Below are 19,738 nucleotides of genomic sequence, written 5' to 3' on the forward strand. Positions count from 1 at the left end.
AATGCACTGGAATGCTAAAGACACCTGAGTAAGCACAGAGATACATAATAAAAGTACTTGCCATTAGAAGTAGAAAAGTGGGATTAATGAATTGAAAACAAACAAACAAACAAATACCAAATAAGACCAAAAAGGCAAAGGAGGACTACTTGAAATACTATTAAAACTTTTGATAAAAAGTTAGATGATTAAATAATCTTAGGAATGCAGAGTTTAAGATGGCCGTAGACATGGTGAAGGATCATAGAAGACTGAAATGACCACATTTATAAAAAAGAATTAAAAATAAGACTAAAAATATGGAAGGCTGAGTGGTCTAGTTACTAGTTGGATTGTAACTTGTGAAAGAACTAGTCAAGAATACACAAAGATATGAGATATCAGAATTAGAAAGGAAGAAAGTGGACCATGTTCAGTCTATATGACATACAGGAATTTCAGCAGAACTCTTAGCCAATATGTTAGCACTGTAGTCAGCACTGCAACTGAGTATAAGACAAATGTCTCAAAATTAATAATATTTCTAAAATATGGAACAACCAAATTGTAAAAAAAAAATTTTTTTTTAAAAGACACACAGTTTATAAACTAGTGATTTAGAACATTTCTCAGTAACTGCAAAATATGTGTGAAACTGGCTGGCAAGATGGCTCAGTGGGTAAAGGCATTTGCTGCTGAGCCTGGGGGTCTGAATTTAGTCCTGGGACTCAAACAGTGGATGGAAAGAACTGACTCCTGTAGGTGGTCTTTGACCACCACACATGTGCTGCGGCAAGTACACACACACACACACACACACACACACACACACACACTGGACAACTAAATATGTGTGTCACTTTGAGAAATTTATAAAACTCCATCGAAAGCCACAAAGTAAGACATAATGAAAGGAAGTAGCCTGCTGGTATTTATCACCTTGAAGGCATAAGTTCTTTCCAAGTTAATGGTTAAGTTCAAATCAAAAATTTAAAATTATTGCAGATGGCTTGTGCATCTGAACAGGCTTGACTTAAAGTTTGGGACTGGATATTAATAGCATCATTGAGACACCTAAAATGAAGAACGGAAGAGAAGACAGAAATATTTAGACAGTGAAACTCCATAAGACACTGTAGTAGTGAGAAGAGGTCCCAGCCAGACAGGAACAGTTCAGCGAGCTTCAGCCCTTTCGAGAGGCTGAAGAACCGGAAGACTACACAGTCAGCGGAGGCCCAGGCTTCTGAGTGTCACTGGGAAGCCAGGGCTCAGTTCTCAGTGGCTACGTGCACATGGCCACTCATTACAACCATCTGCAATTCAAGGTCCAAAGGATCTGATGTCCTCTTATGGCCTCTCTGGCCTGGGCACTGCATGCATATGACACAAAGACCCAAAAAACTCATATACAAAAATAAAAATAAAATAATAGTTAAAAATCTTTTGAAGAATAATCTGTAAAATGTGGTAGCACTTTATAGAAACCTTAAACCTTAATTCTTATAGCAAGGAGGGTGAAGGTTTGTAAGGTTTTATTCATCTAAGAAGAATATGGTATCTGCAATGCATGTTAACACTCCCTGTTCATGACAGACACATTATCTGGCATTCTTTTCCTCATAGTTAAAGTATTCACTAGCTTAAAACTTGAAACCCCGTACATTTTAAATACAGTTATTTACCAACTGTCTTAAATGAAGGAACACAGAAGTCACGCTAGCACACAGAGGTCAAACTCCAGTTAATTTAGAAATCCAGAGTCTTCACAGAAACAATGACATTTCAATATTGAGTAGAGTGAAAGTGAGCCAGATAAAAGAGACATGGAAAGTGATTTATACAGGAGGAAGTAATACTTGAAGAGGGAAAGAGATCGCGAAGCTCTATTAAATGTTTTAGGATGCTTTTCTGTACTGGAGCATAAAGATAAAAAATGCCAGTCATCTGTGGTTAGATTGGCACTTGGAATGGAAGTGCTGTTAGGTCAGCTGTGGAGAGAGACTTTGAGCTTTGTGCTGAGGAGCCTACAGTGCGTCCTAGGTCCACTGAAACACCGTAGGCTACAAAGAAACATAGCCATGCTAGCCATTTAGTGGGTGCTAAAGCTAACAAGTGGAGGACTGGTTTGGCAGTGTTTGAATATGTACAGTTAGGGGATGTTTAGGTGGGCAGTACAAACCAGACACCAGAGACAGAATGAAACTACAACAGTGAGACACAAAAGAAGTAAATGGACTTCCACAGACATAGGACATGGTAGGCATGGTAACTGAGTGGATAAGAAATTAGAAGTGAGAACAATTTTGTTTTCATCAGTTGTCTCAGTGGGCCATAGTAATAAGCAGAGGACTAGAAAAAGAAGGATGCACATAACGGGGTGGTGAAAAGTTTGGTTTTTAACTGTAAGATGTTTGTATTGTCTGTGGGGAACTATAAAAACCGGTTTCTTGTTTGTGTGGTTCAGCCCTAACACACATCTTTAATAAAAAAAACCTTTCTGTTTATTGTAAACAAGTGACTATGGTGTGGCTCAGCACTAGCATACACCTTTAGTCCAAGAGCTTTCTACACACAGGATTTAATAAAGTTAACCCTACGTCAAGAGGCCGAGCAAGAAACCAGCTGACAGGGATTAAGTAGAAAGGAGGGACCTTGAGAGAAGAGTATTTAAGACAGCATGGAGAAGAAGAGGCTTTTGGCTTTTAGCTTTCTCCTCCTGGGGTGTTGGGTGAACTAGCAGGCCACTTTTGGTCTTGGGCTTTGGCTTTTGGCCGTTTCGCATTTTCCTTTGGAATGAGAGATGAGTAGGAATGTCAGCTGGGTGCTTTCTCTGTCTGTCTCTCTGAGCTAGCAGATTTTCACCCAGCATCTGGCTCCCGAGTCTTCATTGATAAAATTAAATGACTTGGGAATTTTTCTTTTTTCTTATAGCAATGCCCAGCAGACAGCCTGCTATGGTAGTGTGAAGCTAAAGGGAAGGTCAGAGCTTGACAGGTGGTGCTCATCACCCCAAAGGACATAGGTATTTAACATGCTGCAGTGCATTAGGTTGGCACTAAGGTTAGTGGTTACTCGGTGCGAGTCTCAGTCTTTCCCCAGCTTTTCCAGCATTCAGTTAAACCATTCAGAAGTTCCCCATGTGCCAGGTGGAACTTTATGAGGAGTCTCGAATGTACTATCACATAAATACCATTGTACTTTTTAATACGATAAAATGTTATTTACCTGCTCCAGACTTAGAATAAACAAGCCCTGAACATCGTGCTCATAGATTCAAATAGAAAAGTGAACAAGATAGTTTCTGAATTTGAAGATATCATAATATTCCATGTGTAGAAACAAACAAATTGAAAAGTAATGCCTACCTAGCAGGCATAAAGCCCCAGGCTGGATCCCCAGTGTAACTTCCCCACTGAAATGGTGAGATAAGCTCAAAACAAGGCAAAAGTTACCATAGAACAGGCAACTATACCATGCAAACACTACTTCTTGTAGACAGAAGGAAAAAATGGGAATAGGGCTTCCTCAAGACCCAGCTATTCCACTCCTTGGAATATACCCAGAAGATGCTCCAGCACACAACAAGAAACTTTGCTCAACCATGTTCATAGCAGCCTTATTCATAATAGCCAGAACATGGAAACAGCCTAAGTGTCCCTCAGTAGAAGAGTGGATAAAGAAACTGTGGTACATATACACTATGGAATACCACTCAGCTATTAAAAACAAGGAATTCCCGAAATTTGTGGATAAATGGATTGAGCTAGAAATGATCATAATGAGTGAGTTAACCCAGAAGCAGAAAGAATCAAATGGTATATACTCACTTATATCTGCACACTAGCCCAAGGGGCATGTCCCACGAAAGCCTTCACTTACCAGGAAACTGGGACAGAGGGGAAGGCATCCTATTGGGACTCTAAATGAGAGACGCATGGGAGAACAGCAAAATAAAAGGATCCAGAGGGTCCTAGAAATCTACAAGTAGAACAATATGATAGGCAGATTTGGGCCCAGGGGTCCCGCTCAAACTAAGGCACCAGCCAAGGACAATACAGGAGGTAAACTTTAAACCCCTTCCCAGATCTAGCCAATGGTCAGAATATTCTCCACAGTTGAGTGGAGAGTGTGATACGACTTTCTCACATACTCTGGTGCCTCACATTTGACCATGTCCCCTGGAGGGGGAGACCTGGTGGCACTCAGAGGAAGGACAGCAAGTAGCCAAGAAGAGACTTGATACCCTATGAGAATATATAGGGGGACGTAATCCCCCTCAGGAACAGTCATAGGGGAGGGGAATAATGGGAAAATGGGGGCGGGGAGGAATGGGAGGATACAAGGGATGGGATAAACATTGAGATGTAACAAGAATAAATTAATAAAAAAAAAAAAAAAGAAAATTTTAGAACACATATTTGAAACGCCTTCTTTGCTGTGTGTGTGTGAGTATGGAGTATGTGTATATAAGTGTGTATGCATGTGTGCACGAATGTGTGTGCACGTCTGTGCATGAAGGCACACTTGGAATTTTTTTCTCATATACAGAAGACTTTTGAGATTATAGCATTTGTCCAGAGAGGAAAGAACCTGGGCTGAGAGAATCATACAGCTCCTGTGTCAGAAGGGGCCAGCTTGCTCCTATTGCAATGAGCAAGGGTGATACGACAAGAAGATGGCAGAAATAAGATTAGAGTCTACAACGGATGGCCAAAAGCAGCCTTCGACTCAGAGTGAGTTCATCTAATCCGAGCACACTTCAGTCAAGATTTTGTTTAGGTTGACGCGTCCTTGCATGGGTCTGCCTAGAGGTATCGATCTGTGTTCTAGCCCCTGTACTCCAGCTTTGCTGCTGTTGCTCCCCTCCCAGCAGAGCTATTTCGACTGCCAATTATAATGCTGATTCTACTTGCTTCAGGCTCCTGTTCTTTCTTCACTTGACAGATTCCTGAAAGATTTCATTAAGCTCCTTGTGTAACTGCCCAGGTCCCTGTCACAGCACATGGGGACAGGGGACAGCTTGCAGCTATAATTTCCTGAAGGCATGTCTGTGTGATTGCCAGCTGTGGTCTGGGCGTTGTCACCTCATACCCTTGCAATCAAACATGCACACTACAGTGTCCTGACATCTTTTGCATGCCATTTTGTGTAAATGTTTCCAGGATATGGGAGGGAAGGTAAGCAATAGTTTCAAAACCTTCCAAAGATGCCCACATGATATGTTGTCTGATTATCCTTAAAAATAAGGTAATGTTTTCATTTACTCACACCTGTCTACAAAACCTGTCCAAAGGCCAGAAGTGCTATTAGTAACATTATATTTCTTAGAATTATAAGGTGAAAATAGAATTTGAAATATAAATTCATATAAGCATTTTGACAGTAGTAACACACAGGGAATTCTCTATAAATCTATTATTTTACATACATTTATTTTATTTTTATTTGTGTATGATATGTCTGGGCTCACCGATGCCCCTTGAAAGTGTTGGATTCCTTTAGAGTTTCCATTATAGGCAGTTTAGGTGTGGGTTCTAGAAACTTAAGTAAGGTCTTCAGGAAGAACTGTGTAGTTTCTTAATTGCCATCACTTCACTTCCCCACCCCCTAGTAAATATAATCCTACAAGAATAAAAGTGGCTATGAGGCCCTATCCACGGGTCCAAGTATGGTTGCTATTCTGTCTTTCTTGAATTGTCTTCACGAGAACCCTCTGAGTGGCCAGTTAGCTTACTGTGGAAGATTGTTTAAGTGTCTGGTTGAAACATGTATTGCATTTTCAGGATAAATCTGGAACTTGAGTCCGTTTCTATTAATACAAGAGTCTTAATTAGTCTTCCCATTCTCTAAAAATGCACATAACTAAACACTCCTCTGAGTAGTGTTGTAGAGATCACTGATTATTTGCAGGTCCCTGCCACATCTCTCCAGTGACACTGTAGACTTAGTGATGATTTTCAACCATTCAACCATGAATTCATTCATTAAATACTTATTGAGATTCTATAGCAGCCATACAATAGCAGGAATGGAAATAAAAAAGCAACAACAACAACAACAACAACAACAAAACCTGAGACATCACTCAACTTAAATGTTAGGAAGCAGCTTGACTGAAGATAATATATTACCAATATTGCAAGTCATCTTCACAGGTGGGAAAAGGGTGAAATGGGATTTGGTTGTAGTGGACAGCACCAGCAGAGTCTGGGTGTAGAGGAGAAGGTTTGTGAAGAGGACATTCAAGTTAGTGCCAGTGCCTTTAGAGAGTTCCCCTCAGGGCACTGTTATAGAGTGCCATGAGGCATCAGGCATCTCACAGATGCCATATTTACATGTAACCAATGGAGTTTGCCAGAAGTCTTTAAGCTAGATATCAATCCAGGACTATCCAGCTCCCTCTTGTCTTGCTTATTGCTTTGTAGGAAATGTTCCCCACATTCGCCCTCCTCCTAAGGATGGCCTTCAGGTTGAACAGAGCGTTACATATAACCATTTACTCAATCCTTTGTCCTTACTCGTTTAGCTATCTAAATCACTTTCTAAGATGCAAGTTTTGTGAGCGAGGATTTCCTTTTTTTCATGCCTGTCCCCTTGGCATCCACCATACTGAGCAGAGTAACCATAGCACTACTTGTAAGTGACTACAGGCACATTTTCCTTCTGAGAACTTGATGATGGTAGAGCTGTGTTTTGCATCCACAAATTATCAGGTCACAATCTTTTGGGATAGATGTTTGACTTATTCTAATAAGATAGGTAGGCAGCTGAAGTCATTTGGAAAGGAATGACGTTCTACTGAATAAATTAGGACACTTGAGACCATCTGAAGGCCCTGATTCCTCCAGGAAACCTTCAGAGAAAATATCAATATGACAATCAATATTAGTACCATGTCAAAAATCATCAGGTACATGAGTTTGGCTCAAACAGATGTGACTGAGACTTGATGGTTTTCCAGGCTCTGCTCAAGGAAACTGGAATGTGTTAGTAGCCCAAAGAGTAATATCTTTCCTGTCACCTGATAGAGTTTACGATATGGTTCAGAAGAAGAAAGCCAGTTACCATGGTAATGCTGTGCAGAGGTGAGTGCCAAGGGGACAGTAGTGCCCAGGGAAGCAAGGGGGAGGATTATTTCAAGGAGCCCATTGAGTACGTAACACTCTGAAAATGAGGAGTAACCTAGCAGAGGATAAGGAATAGTTTAGAAAGTTAGAAAGCATATCTAAGTCTGGAGAGGAATCCGATCAGAGGAAGATAGGTATACCGTGAGAGGGAAAGGAGAAGATTGCTCTCTTTGAGGTATGGCTTACAGTTTAGCTCTTAAAATTAATAGAATTTTAATAAAATCAAAGAAAAGTCATCACTCACTAAGAAATTAGAAGAAATATTCAGTAAAAGGTATTGTTTTAAAAATTATCTGTATTAGCTGTAGGCCCATCTAGCAATCAATCAATACACAGACACGTGTTATATTTTAAAATAGTCTGAGTTAACCAAGGCAGGGCAGATATCAATCTTCTAAACTACCTCCCATAGTGGGGCAGGCATGGGATCCCTGCCTCAATCCCACACCATCTGCTTCTAATAACTTCTATCAAGCTACCTCCCATCCATAATCCCAAATACTTGCTAATGTTCTTCATCTGGGCTGGATTCTCCATCCACGCCAGCCATGTGCTTCTCCTCCAGCTAACCCATGGCGGCCTTCCTCTCTTCATTTCAGGTCTCCTTTTTCTTCCCAGTCTTTTTTCTTCCCAGAATTCCTCCCTCTCTAAGCCCCACCTATCTCCTGCCCTGCCCAGGTGGGGCTTTTTATTAAGCAAAAGGTGGGTCAGACAGCAAGCAGTAATTAGCATCAAAATACATCAGTTCTCCCCCAACAAAACAGTTATGAAGTTGCCTGGAGATTCTTATCTTACCGTTTTTACTGATGTCGAGTTCTTTCAGATTCACTAGGCTAGCAATGGAGGTTGGCAGGCTTGAGAGGTCATTATCAGGAATGCTTAGTTTCCGCAGAGCTTGACAGTTGAACAATTGCTGCAACAGAAAAGGACCACTCACTAGTTAGGCCACAGTTTGCTTAGACCCACTCATACATAAACTCAGTAGAAAATTTGAAGTTGCCATTTTTATCAATGTGACAGTAAAAGAAACATTGATAAAGCCTTAGTTTCTTCCACACCCAAATTGGAACAGCTTCACAAGGCATCCAGCTGTTAGTGCCTCACAGTTTTATCCCACACAGACATAAACAGAACAGAATAAAATGAAAACCAGGCAGACAAAAGCCTTCAGGAGTTACCCTCTGCATTCTTGAAGCTAGTTTTATTAGATTTCAGAAAGCCTTACTTTCATTTCTTCATTCTAAATACATACTTGTGTGCTATCAAGAGCTGTGGCCTATCAGAACACAACACTCACATTCTTTTGTGTCCCCTTGCAGTGCCTCGCTAATCACTCATAAATGAAACAGAGGATGAAAATTCAGTCAGGCTTAATTCACAGTTCTGTCAGCACAAAGTACGAAGGGAGGGAGAACCAAGTGCTACAACTGGTTCTGGAACCCCACTTGCCTACAGTTCCTAGTGGGTTGAGATAAGATCTATTTCCGAGATGGCTTCTTGAGCCACTCTAAGAGTAAGGTAACCTACATTTTCAGTAAGACAACAATTCGGGTGATTTATATAGGTGTTTCCAGTACCTCATTGTGAAAAACAGCAACTCTAAGATCTTTAAAAGCTCTGTTCAGCTCATCTTGACTGCCAAAGGCATGAACAGTTGGAAGAGAATGTTTTATTAATTTCTAGAAGAATTATCCTAATGAGATCTTTTTTGACATTTTTAATTCTGCTTTGCTGAACTTCCACAGATGAAGTCTGGTAATCATGATTATGCAGTTGGCCAACAGTATATTTAACTAGTACCATTTCTTCCAACATGTAATTCCTTATTTATAGGGAAAAATACCAGCCTAGCATATGGTTGTTATTTCTTAACTCATTAGCTTTTTAAAAAGGAGATCATAGGACTTCTTACATAAGAGGAAATATGAAGTCTCTCATTTTGGGTTAGTCATATTGGATTCTTTATGAAGATTATTTACTAAAAAAAAGATTATTTACTAGTTGGTATGTTAGAATTATTTTTTAGCACCCTATATAGAAATATACTTCTTCTTCTTTTTTCTTATAAAACTTTGAAAAGAGAAGTTTAATGGATTCTTTGAAAGAGATTCCTCCTAACTAAGAAGGAAAACACATGGCTACAGTACTGGAAGTTGCTCTCAACTCCCTTCTAGTCTGTACTATAGAGTAAGACAGTGATGTGATATACGGACATGCAATGCAGTTAGTTACAGCTTCGCAAACTATCTCATCCCTGATTTAGGTAAAACGTATTAACCATTCTTTCTTCTGATTACCACAACCATTTTTAAGGAATGTTAAGACTCACTATTTTTAAAATAGAGTCTTTTAAATCTTATTATAGGAGCTAATTTCTCATATGCATTCAAAATTTAGTAGAAGTCCTAGTTATATTCAATTTTGAATAAAGTGACATAAAAAATTAAAAAAGAAAACTCCTTTCCATGCTCAACCAGGGAAAATCTAAGCCAGAATGAGCAGTTGCCCCAGATCAGTGTTTGCTCAATCCTGACTCTTGGTGCAGTGTTATCTCTGAACCCAGCAGTTTTCTTGTCTGTGGAGCAGGGATGCTAAGCCACACAACCTGAGACTTGAGAGAGTGAAAGCCTATCAATTCTAAGCCCCACAGTTTTCTTTTACTAATGTCTTTGACATTTGGAATGATGTACCTTACAATCAAGAGTAACTTGTTTTTATCTCCCCCATCCCAATATTCCTACTCTAATGATCTATCTCATAATAAGGGCCTTAGATTTGGCGAATAAAGCACTTGTGAATCTGCAGTGTCCAGGAGAGGTGGGCTACTGTTAGCAGTTAGAAGTACATTAATGTACAGCAATATGACGGTCCGTTTGCTATTTTCCTAAACAAAGCCGTTTCTTTGGAGGCAGAGTCCTGATCAGCCTGCCTGGGTATCACATATTTCTTCTTGCATTTACCACAGGATGCTTGGCTGTCCGCAGTTTATGCTGAGCCAATAATTTTGAGAGTGCAGATAATTAAAGGGAGAACGAGAAGAGTGCCAAACTCCTGCTGAGACAGGCGGTTTTGGACAGGAAGCTTCTGAGAAGTAAACATTCTTGGTGGAGTCTGTTTCCTAGATCAAGTTTTTTATCTGCGTGAACTTCGTCCCATGAGTCATGCCCTCCACAAAGATAAGAGGCCTTTAAAGCCTCTGTGAGATTCAAGCTTTGAGTGGAAATGAGGTGGATCATTATAAAACAGCTGTATTCTTCAGTATAGAGGAAATAAGACTGACAGTTAATAGATGATTAGAGTCAAACTGTTAACTATATGGGTACCCGGATTTTCATTGGCTAATAATCACATTTGAAAAACAATAGAAATGTTTTGAATCTGAAAATGCATTTGCACTAGCGTGCCTTTTCTCTTTAGGTAAGGAAGCAGTTTAACTCTGGAAAAATATCGGTTTCAGAAGCAACTTAAATTACTGACTCTGTAGGAAGCTTTTATAACCGAAGCACAGACACTTAGACATTTTTTTTAAAACTTGTGATTCTGAAAGGTCCAAAAGTTGAGTAAAAAAATATTTGAGGCTAAAAAGGTATATTCTATTGTGTGGGACTATGCCAACACCATGGCCAATAAAGTACCGGTCTATGAAGCAAGAAAGAAATCTTGTTCAGCATGACTCGGTAGTGGGTGTTGGTTCAAACTTCTAGAGTCTGACCCTGGGCGGTTTATTTTGGGCATATTTAAGCTTAGCACAATTTTGTAGAAAACAGTTTCATGATGGTAATTTACTCAATCCCATGTGTACAACAAAGCTTAAGACATGTTTACATTGATAGTCCTTATAAAGTAGATATGGCCTCTTCCATAGAGACGGGCTCAGTTGACTGAGAAACAGCTCTCAGAATAAGGTCTAGGGAGAATGACTGAGATACACAAATGTCTGAGGGAGTCAAGTGTGGCCTGGACCATAAACAACAGGGAAGTCACCTAGGCTGTTGTAAAGTATATGTGACATAAAGTAAAAGTGACACAAGGTTGGGTTCTACTGACTGAGAAACAGTGCTCAAGGTAAAGGTCTAGACTCTGCTTGAATACAGAGACATACATGCAAGTGCCCTGTGTAAATCTGTACTAGGGTATCAGAAATAAGTACGTAGGATCTGGCGTTTGATTGAGTTGGGGAAGAACACCAGCAACTTAGAAAGCTTCTCTGAATGGAGTGTTGAAAAGAAGGAATCTATGTGGGCGTGTCAGAGGGGGGCTGAGGAGTGGCCATGCTGTTTCTGTCCTTTCCACTTTAAAATAGTTTCAGACATTCACTTGATAGTATGAGGAGATCTGGTACTTGGGGAGAGTGGCCTGAGTGTTTGTATAGCAGGTGCATGTGCTGGATCTAAGCTGACTGTCACTATTGCCTTTGAGTCAACCTCAATCTCTGAACCGAGGAGTTAGCCAACAAAGTTTCACTATTCACCACTTTCCACTCCAATTAACACTGGACAAGCATCCTTGTGCCTACACCAACAGTGGGTGATCCAGCACTGCCTTTGACACTGTAATGCCTCCATTGTAAATTCTTTGACCTAGCCATTCTACTTCCAGAAATTTCTCCTACAGATATTTTTGCAGAAGTGTTTTATGATATGTGTGTGGGGATATTTGGTACTGTAGTTTCTGTTGTGGATTTTCCCCCCTTCTATTTGGGAAACAAAATCTGCTCCCTGGGATTAGAGAGGAGTTGTTAGAGTCACTGTGGTAGATACATACACTGAACACTGCACATTCGGGAGCAGGATGGTGTAAATGGCAGTGGTCTGGTATAGTCACAGCCTTAGAAAGCCCTCTACACCTTCCCTTAGAGACATGGTGGCTTCTCTTTGAAAATCTTCCCACTATGTCAAAAGCTGCTTTATGAAAATTTGAGTAAATTACTTTAACTGGGGAGTATTTTATTGCATTGAAACCCAGCCTCAAATTCCCAGAAACATTTTGCAAATAGAATAATCAATTAATTGAACTGTGAAAGCAAGTTTGTATAAGTAATAAAGATCAAATTTGTGATTGTATACAAAAAATAAAGCTCATTGTTGGTCCCCCTCCAAAAAGTTTCAGTATTCATGTGATAATTACAAAGTGCTGAATAAACAGTGAAATAGGCTGTTATAGCTGCTACAGCAAAACAACAACAAAAAACCCTATGAAATGAATGTCTTATTAGGTTATGTTTAGATAACTAAGGCAGGATCGGAAAGCATAATGAAACAAGAGATTATCAGGGAGAGAGGTCAGAGAGGAAGAAGATTAAAAGAGATTGAAGCCAGATGCAGAAAGTAATGGTAGTTCAGGCAGCAAGGAACAATAGAATACATGTGGCAAGAAAAACACCATGTGATCGAGAAGACTCCAAAATGACACAGAGGAAAGAAGTTTTGTTGGAACACTAGGAAAAGTGAGTAGAGAGGAAGAGGAAGGGATTGATAACGGGTGTCAGAAAACTTAGCTTCACTCATTTATAGGAGGCACAAGCTCAACAAATTCTGAACAAGGAAAAACAAAACGAACAAACAAACAAACAAACAAACAAACAAGAGTCCGCACACAGATTCAGATGAAACTTCAGAGTGCAAGGACCAGAGTGTCTAAAAAACCGCCAGAAGGAAAGACTTTATTTAAAAGTGTGCGGAGGCTGGAGAGACTAGCACTAGCAGCACAGGATAGCTGTGGTTGACAACAATTTCAGATCATGCACCCAAACCATAAAAATGATTTGTCAGTTCTCGATACATGAAAACAGTAAATGTTGGAGGGGATCAGGTTACTAATCACCCTGATTAGATTGTTATAAACCGTGGACATGTATTGAATCATCTCATAGCAACCCATAAGCATGCATAAACATGTGTCCATTAAAAACAAAAAAAGTAAAATGTAATTAAGGAAAACAGTCAGAGTGGAATTCACTAGATATTAATCTTTAAAACCCAAGGATAATGTTATATTGACAGATTTTTTTTAAACAAAAAGTGCAGAACAGCAGCATCTCAGACAGGAACAGCTGAGTTCTTTATCAAGAGTCTCAGATTAAAGCAATTGTCAAATGATCTCTGTAAGCACAAGAGAAAACGACTGTAGAAGACACGTCATGGGTGAAGTAAAGACAAAGTAAATTTAGTAATATATTAAAAGGAGAGTATAGGTAAACCTAAATAGTCATTTACTCTTTAAAGCAACAGTAGTGTGCTAATTATTGGCTAATAAATGGGGCAGAACTAAAATTCTGAAGAATGAAAGCATATCTGTCAAGAGAGAGATATTAAATTAAAAAGTCCCTGGTAATTAACCCTCGGGATGTGTCTCTAGGGAATGTCTGAGAGTTAAGCATGTGTTACGTCTTCCTCTTCTTTTCTCTGTGTAGTGTTGGCTGTTCTGGGCTCGCTTTGTACACCAGGCTGTCCTTGAACTCTCAGAGATCTGCCTGCCTCTGCCTCCCTGAGTGCTGGGACTACAGGCATGTGCACGGCCCTATTTTACTTCTTAAAGTGCAGCACAGTCTAGCACTTTTAAGCTTTTAATGGTCGGTCCTCTATTCTTCTGGAGACTCTTCACTGTGGCCATTGAGGCCTCATCTCTGCATTTCGTCATCCTACCACACCCTCTCTCACCTGTGCCTCCTCCAACTGCCTCCATCATCCAGGACAGCGCGCTCTGTCTGCCACTGGTGTTCTACTCTCCTGTCCTGCCTCCTGCCCAGCATTTCCTTCTTCACACGCATGCTCACACCTTCTCATCAGTTTACCTGCTCTGCCTGTTTCTTTGCACAAGTCTTTACTGCCTACATTGAGGTGCTTTCATGAAGGTTCATGTGTGTGACGGCTGCACTGAATGCTCTTCCTGTTCCTGTCTGTAGCTTTGACAGTGTGTCAAGGGAGGTCTACTGTATTTCATCTTCTTAGTGAGAAGATATTCCCGCAAGAACAGCATTACAAGGAGGAATAATGCAACATGGAAGAAGCCCACTTCCTGAGTGCCTGTTACACACAGACAAGTCACATGCATGTCATGTCATTGCTACAGTGACTATAAAAATTTATTTTATTCTTACAACAGTATTGGAAATATGTCACTCTTAACTCCTCCAGAGGAGAACACATTTTTAATAGTATATAATTACCAAAGGTCAGAGCCAACAACGCACATGCACATTTGTATAGGTACAGCGCTGTCCCCAAAGCAGTGCACTACCCGCTCTGCCAAGATCTATCCTCTGGAAAGGTAACTATGACATCTGAGAGGAGTAAGTAAGGAGAGTGAGCAGGACCAGGCGCATCCATGAGCCATCCCAGGAGGGCTGAAAGGAAGCTCGCTGATGACCGTACAGCTGCAAACTTGCAGCTGGTGAGGCATGTGAGTGTGTGCCAGCCTAAAGCACTGGCTGGACATTATCACACTGTGCCGTGGCACTGTATTACCTCCAGGCTTGGAGACTCATGGCCACTGTAGCAATGGCATGACCTGCCTCTGAGTAACTGTATGTCAAAACATAGTTCCTGGGGTGGGTGGGGCACAGATAAGAAAATAACTCTCCACCACAACTAAGAGGATTTACTAATTGGGAACTTTTATCCTGGAAAGTTTCATGTAAAATCTTAAATTTTCAACTCGGAGGGCTATGGGTGCTTACAGAGAAGGCTTTGGGAATGGACTTTAGTATCATGAACTAGTATCTCTGGATGGCTGGTTTCTTAGAAATACCTCCTTGAATCCTCCTTTCAAACGTTCAAGCACTTTCATTCCCAACTTCGTTTGAAAGGTTTTTCAAGGACATAATTACTTTGTGTGCATTACAAAAAAAAAAAAAAAAAAAAAGTAAAATACTTTAGTTTTATATAAGTGTGACTAATTATCTTTATTTAGGAAAGCAGAAATTCAGACATAATAGATTAAACATAGTTTTATATGTGTATTTTGTGAAATTGTACACTTCCAAATAATACCTCCCTCTCCTCCTGTTTTTCCTTTCTGCCCTCCTCCCCCACCCCTTGCTTCTTCTCAGGCTATTGATCTTCAGCTAGGACGTCTTTAACAGCTATACAGTGGAAGGACTCGAAGAGAGATAAACAACCCCTTTCCTCAGGCATCCAGTCAACTGTAAAGAGAAATGCCATATATCTTAGCTAAACAAGACATCAGAGAAAGAGTTTTCTGAGGACATCAGATGAAACACTTTTGGTTATCCTTAACCTAGAGAACCTGTACCCACTTTAAATGCTTATTGGCAATGAATTTATTTATTTGTTTATTTAAATTTGTGTTTGTAAAAGAACTGTTCCTGTGACTGAAAGTGGGATGGTGGGAGATGAAAGTCCCCATATGAGAGCAGCATATAAGCAACCAGAACATGAGGGTCATAAATCCAGCAGGTGTGAGGCATGGCAAGGTGAGATTCCAGGCATAGGAAATGGAGCAGTTTGTCTCACCTTAATGTATTTGGCAATATTGTGTGAGCTACAAGGAAGAGATGTGTCTTATGTCTTGCAGAAAGATTGCAACAAGTCCTCATGCATTTCATCTTATAAAATGGTAAATAGTGTGGCTGATGTTTCTAAAATATGGATCTTTGCAGCAACGACTTGTGCAAAGATGCTGGGTTGCTTTTTCTTTTGGAACAGCAGGGTAGTTTTTAGCATTTGTCACTGTCTTATGATTACTAGAATAACAACTTTTGGTTTGAAGATAGAAGATATAACACAATTAAAGACTTATCATGTTCGTTTAATATTTAAGGTGAAAAAACTTAACTTAAATATCTATGATTACTTGGCAGTATCAAGTAGTAACATTGGAAGAGAAACAGAAACCAATACTGAGAAGAAAATCATACCTTTAGTTGTTCTTAATTTTGCCAGTTTCAATGATTTAGGATATTTGGGGTATACAGTTTTGTTAGTGTTGGGGACTGAACCAAGGCTTTGCAAGTCAGGTACTCTGTCCCTTCCCTACACTGTAAGCCTAGAGTAGATTCTAATATCACATTAAACTATAGATCAGGGATGTGTGTGCTGGTGTAGATTATTTTGGAGTTCTCTTTAGTTATATTTCTGCTGCCTAGACGTTTATCTGATTCCTGGTTATCTGGAATTTAAGGGAGCCTTGGCCTTGTCTCAGGCAAACTATAAGTATAGGTGCAAACAATACTGGGTCTGATGACATTTGATAGAGAGTTTCATACATGGTCTGTGGAGCATCTCTTGTCATTTAATTTAATCTTTTATATTCCTATGATCCACTTTTACAAAATCATGTTACTTATGCAATGACTATGTAGCAAGAATAGAGCTTTAGATTGAATACTGATTTTGACCTGACTTTTAGAGGGGTGTGGACACAACAGCACTAGTTGCTTCTCCCTGTGTCTGTGGACACAGAACAAACGTACAATATATATGTCATGTGAGCAGTTATAACAACAGCCTGTATATTTAGCTATAAAAGGAGGTATGAAGTGATTGTGTCAGAAAGTGAAGGAAAAAAGTCAGGAAGGAAGAGATCTTGAGATGAGGGGCAAAGTGGACACCAGGTAGAGGAAATGCCATTTCCTGTTTCAGGATCAACCACGTGAAGCTAAAAGTTAGACAGGTCATTATAGCCAGGCAATGAGGGACTCTTTTTAGTACTCCAGGCCTAGGCCCAGGTACACAGGTTTTTTTAGAAGGCAGAGCAGAGGTGAGGCTTTAACTTCCTTAACAGGCTTTAACTTCTTCTGTGGCCTGGTCATATTTACATAGGAAATATATCACTGTTGGCTGTGTGGAGAACAGAACAAGAGGAACGAGCTAGTTTAAGATCTATCAATAAGGTGATTGTTCTGTTAGTGTCCTACAGACACGGGCCAGACAAATGGATCAGGATGGAGAAGGTTAAGGAGAAATTTAATAAATAATTACAAAACTAAACATGGCGAGACACGGCTTTGTTTGGAAGGTGAGCTGAGAGGAAGTCAAGGAAGACAGGGTCCCAAAGTCATAAGTAGTTACTGAGATGAGGGAAACTGAGGCACACAGGTTTCATGGCAACACTTAGGCTCATTGAGTATGGATGAGTGCTCAAGTGAGATCAGAAAGGGTGAACGCCCAAAGACTGAGGTAGCATTGAGCTGGGTGATTGATTGGCTTCTGAGTGTGGTGCTGAGCAGGAGAATGGTTGCTATGGGAACCAGGACAGGACAGGAAGAACCTGCTTTCCCCACAACTGAGGCTGGGACTGGACATATCAACAAAGGAGGCGTCATTTCCTGGCCAGAGTGAGGATCCAGCTCTGCAGCTATCCCTTCTTGGGACTCTCTAGGTTCCCGGTTTCTGTGCCCCCTTTTTCTGCAAATAGAGTTGGGATTTTGTCTGCTAGAGTCTTCCACACCAAGCTCTGTTCCACAGTTCTGAATTAGGTTTCTTACCAGGCTAGTGACACTCTTTCAGTGACAATCAAAACAGCTATTGTTATCAATGTCAATGAGAACATTGGCATGGTGAACACATTTTTACAAGGTTCTCTGTAGTCAACCATTAATTATTTAGAACAAAGACAAAGACAGCCGACATAGAAAAGACTACCAAGGCTATAGAAATTAAATGCAGCACAGTTAACCTGTATTGCCAAAAAGGAAAAAAAATCTTTAATTTATCTACTTAAAATTGAAAGAAAATAGAAAACTTCCTGGGCAATAAGTTCCCTCCTTTCTCTCCTCCACCGCCCCATAGCAAGGATCTGCCGTTACCAGGGAAGCTGGAAGTGACAAGAGGCTCTGCAGAAGGCCTTCAGTGCTTCTGAGTCTGACCAGCCAGGGGACTGACCAGTGCTGCATCAAGCTTATAAGGAAACAATAAGTTGCCTTAGTGCATGGCAAGAAGAGCTAGTTCCAGAGATTCATTTACTTTAAATTTCCACATAAATTGTGAAAGGAGTGCCTGTAAGATGATTTTTCTCTTGCTTTAGATCAATGCTAATTTATAAAAAGATCACTTAAATTCTGGAACATGGAACTGTCATTTCTCAATTTATAGGAAGAAAAAGAGAACAGTTTTGTGCTGTTTACAATGTGATAGCTAGTGAGAGTTGGCTTGCTAAAACACTCATGTTATCTCTCACTCAGATGTGGTGTTACTTAATCTAAAACAGAAAAGCATTGCCACAAGGTCAGTTGATGACAAAATTGAAAGACAGGCAAAATATTCTTGTGAAGTACAAGACAGTTTTTCATTTTTCACAGGTGAGAACCCATGTTAGGGAATTCTCTAAAGTCAAGATGGCCTGGCTCCAAGGTGTGGTCTCCACTGCCTAACACCAGCATGCACCCACATTATCAAAGGAATGGTTCTTTCTCTTTGAAGTCTAGTCAGGGCTCTCTTAACCTTTGTACTCCATACCTCTGAGAAGACAAAAGAGAGAACATGCTTTCTATCTCTGTGTTCAGGTCACTGTGAACTCTACAGCTTACTCAGACTTCTGTCTTAGAAGTCTTTCAATTATTGGTCACTATGGCAGGATGCAGCGCATGTAGACTCTCATAAGTGTTTTCTTACCTAGGATCTACCAACTTTTGGAAGCTAATGGCACATGGTGGTTTACATAGTTGAGGGAAGATCAGGTCTAGGGAAGGTCAGACTCACAATAGCTCTCAAGTACTCTTATGTTCTTTTAGAAGTTTGGAATAACCTGACATTCCAGAGCTTTTTGCACAGGTCAGGCCAACCCCAGATTTTGAGATTGCCTCAGGCTCAGGGTACATGGCCTTCCTGCCTCTGTGTTCACTCTTTATAGTCTATAGTTGGTACAGTCAGACTGTTTTTCTAAAAGATTGTCTTATCTTGTCATTATAAGCTGAACTTGTCTGGAAATAGATTTCAGGACAAAATTCAAGTTCTTTAGGTTAGCACAGAAGGCTACATCGTTTCAGCGTCACTCCTCTCTTTTGCCTTATTTACATACACAATGTGGAACTTCCATTCCTCGGCAATGCCTCAATCACACCCTGGAATGCACTCACTTTTTTTTTCCCATGAAAAGCTCCTACCCATCCCTAAGTCTTGCTCCACTGAGCATTTCAAAAGTGTCACAGTCACTGCTTGGTTGTGCATTTTAGCAGACACAGACCTGATAGCTGTGCTGTTGAACCTGTGCTTTCCATGCTAACAAGCATGTCAATCTTTTTTATTCCTGTTCTCCTGTGATGAACAAATAACACATAACTAATGCTTAGTGTTCCAATGATGTTTTTAAATTAAATTTTTATTATTAAGCTTAATATTACTATCATAGCACATCTACATTGAGTTTAAAACTCATTTATTTTTTAGTATCTAAACAGAAAATTTCAGTGCTGCCGTGAGCCTCCCTGGGTCCCTGACAAAGCACACTTCCTCACTGTAAGGCCCTATCACCTGGCATTGTCAACAACTGTTATTATGGGCCTCACTAGATCTCCGTGTGATTTTTAAAAAGAGGAGGCAGAAATCTGGACTTTTGAGTGAAGTCTATAAGGTATCTGCTAACTCATTTCTAAAGATGTATCAAAGTTAAAGAAGCCCCACTACTTGCTTCTGGTCTCAGAATAAAAGCTGGTCTTTTATTTCTGGCCATGA

General features: G+C 40.2%; 1 protein-coding gene across 2 annotated transcripts in view; it reads right to left on the reverse strand.

Moving 5' to 3' along the window:
• The window catches only part of Lrrc7 (leucine rich repeat containing 7), a 471,125-nt gene that overhangs the window by 231,446 nt on the left and 219,941 nt on the right, over positions 1-19,738 (reverse strand). For both annotated transcript variants that reach the window (XM_051165943.1, XM_051165942.1), the window contains exon 4: positions 7,902-8,019. In XM_051165943.1, the coding sequence (XP_051021900.1) occupies positions 7,902-8,019 (118 nt within the window). The remainder of the gene's footprint in view (positions 1-7,901; positions 8,020-19,738) is intronic.

This window comes from Acomys russatus, chromosome 23, assembly GCF_903995435.1.
Source record: "Acomys russatus chromosome 23, mAcoRus1.1, whole genome shotgun sequence".
In the NCBI taxonomy this organism is placed as follows: Eukaryota; Metazoa; Chordata; class Mammalia; order Rodentia; family Muridae; genus Acomys; species Acomys russatus.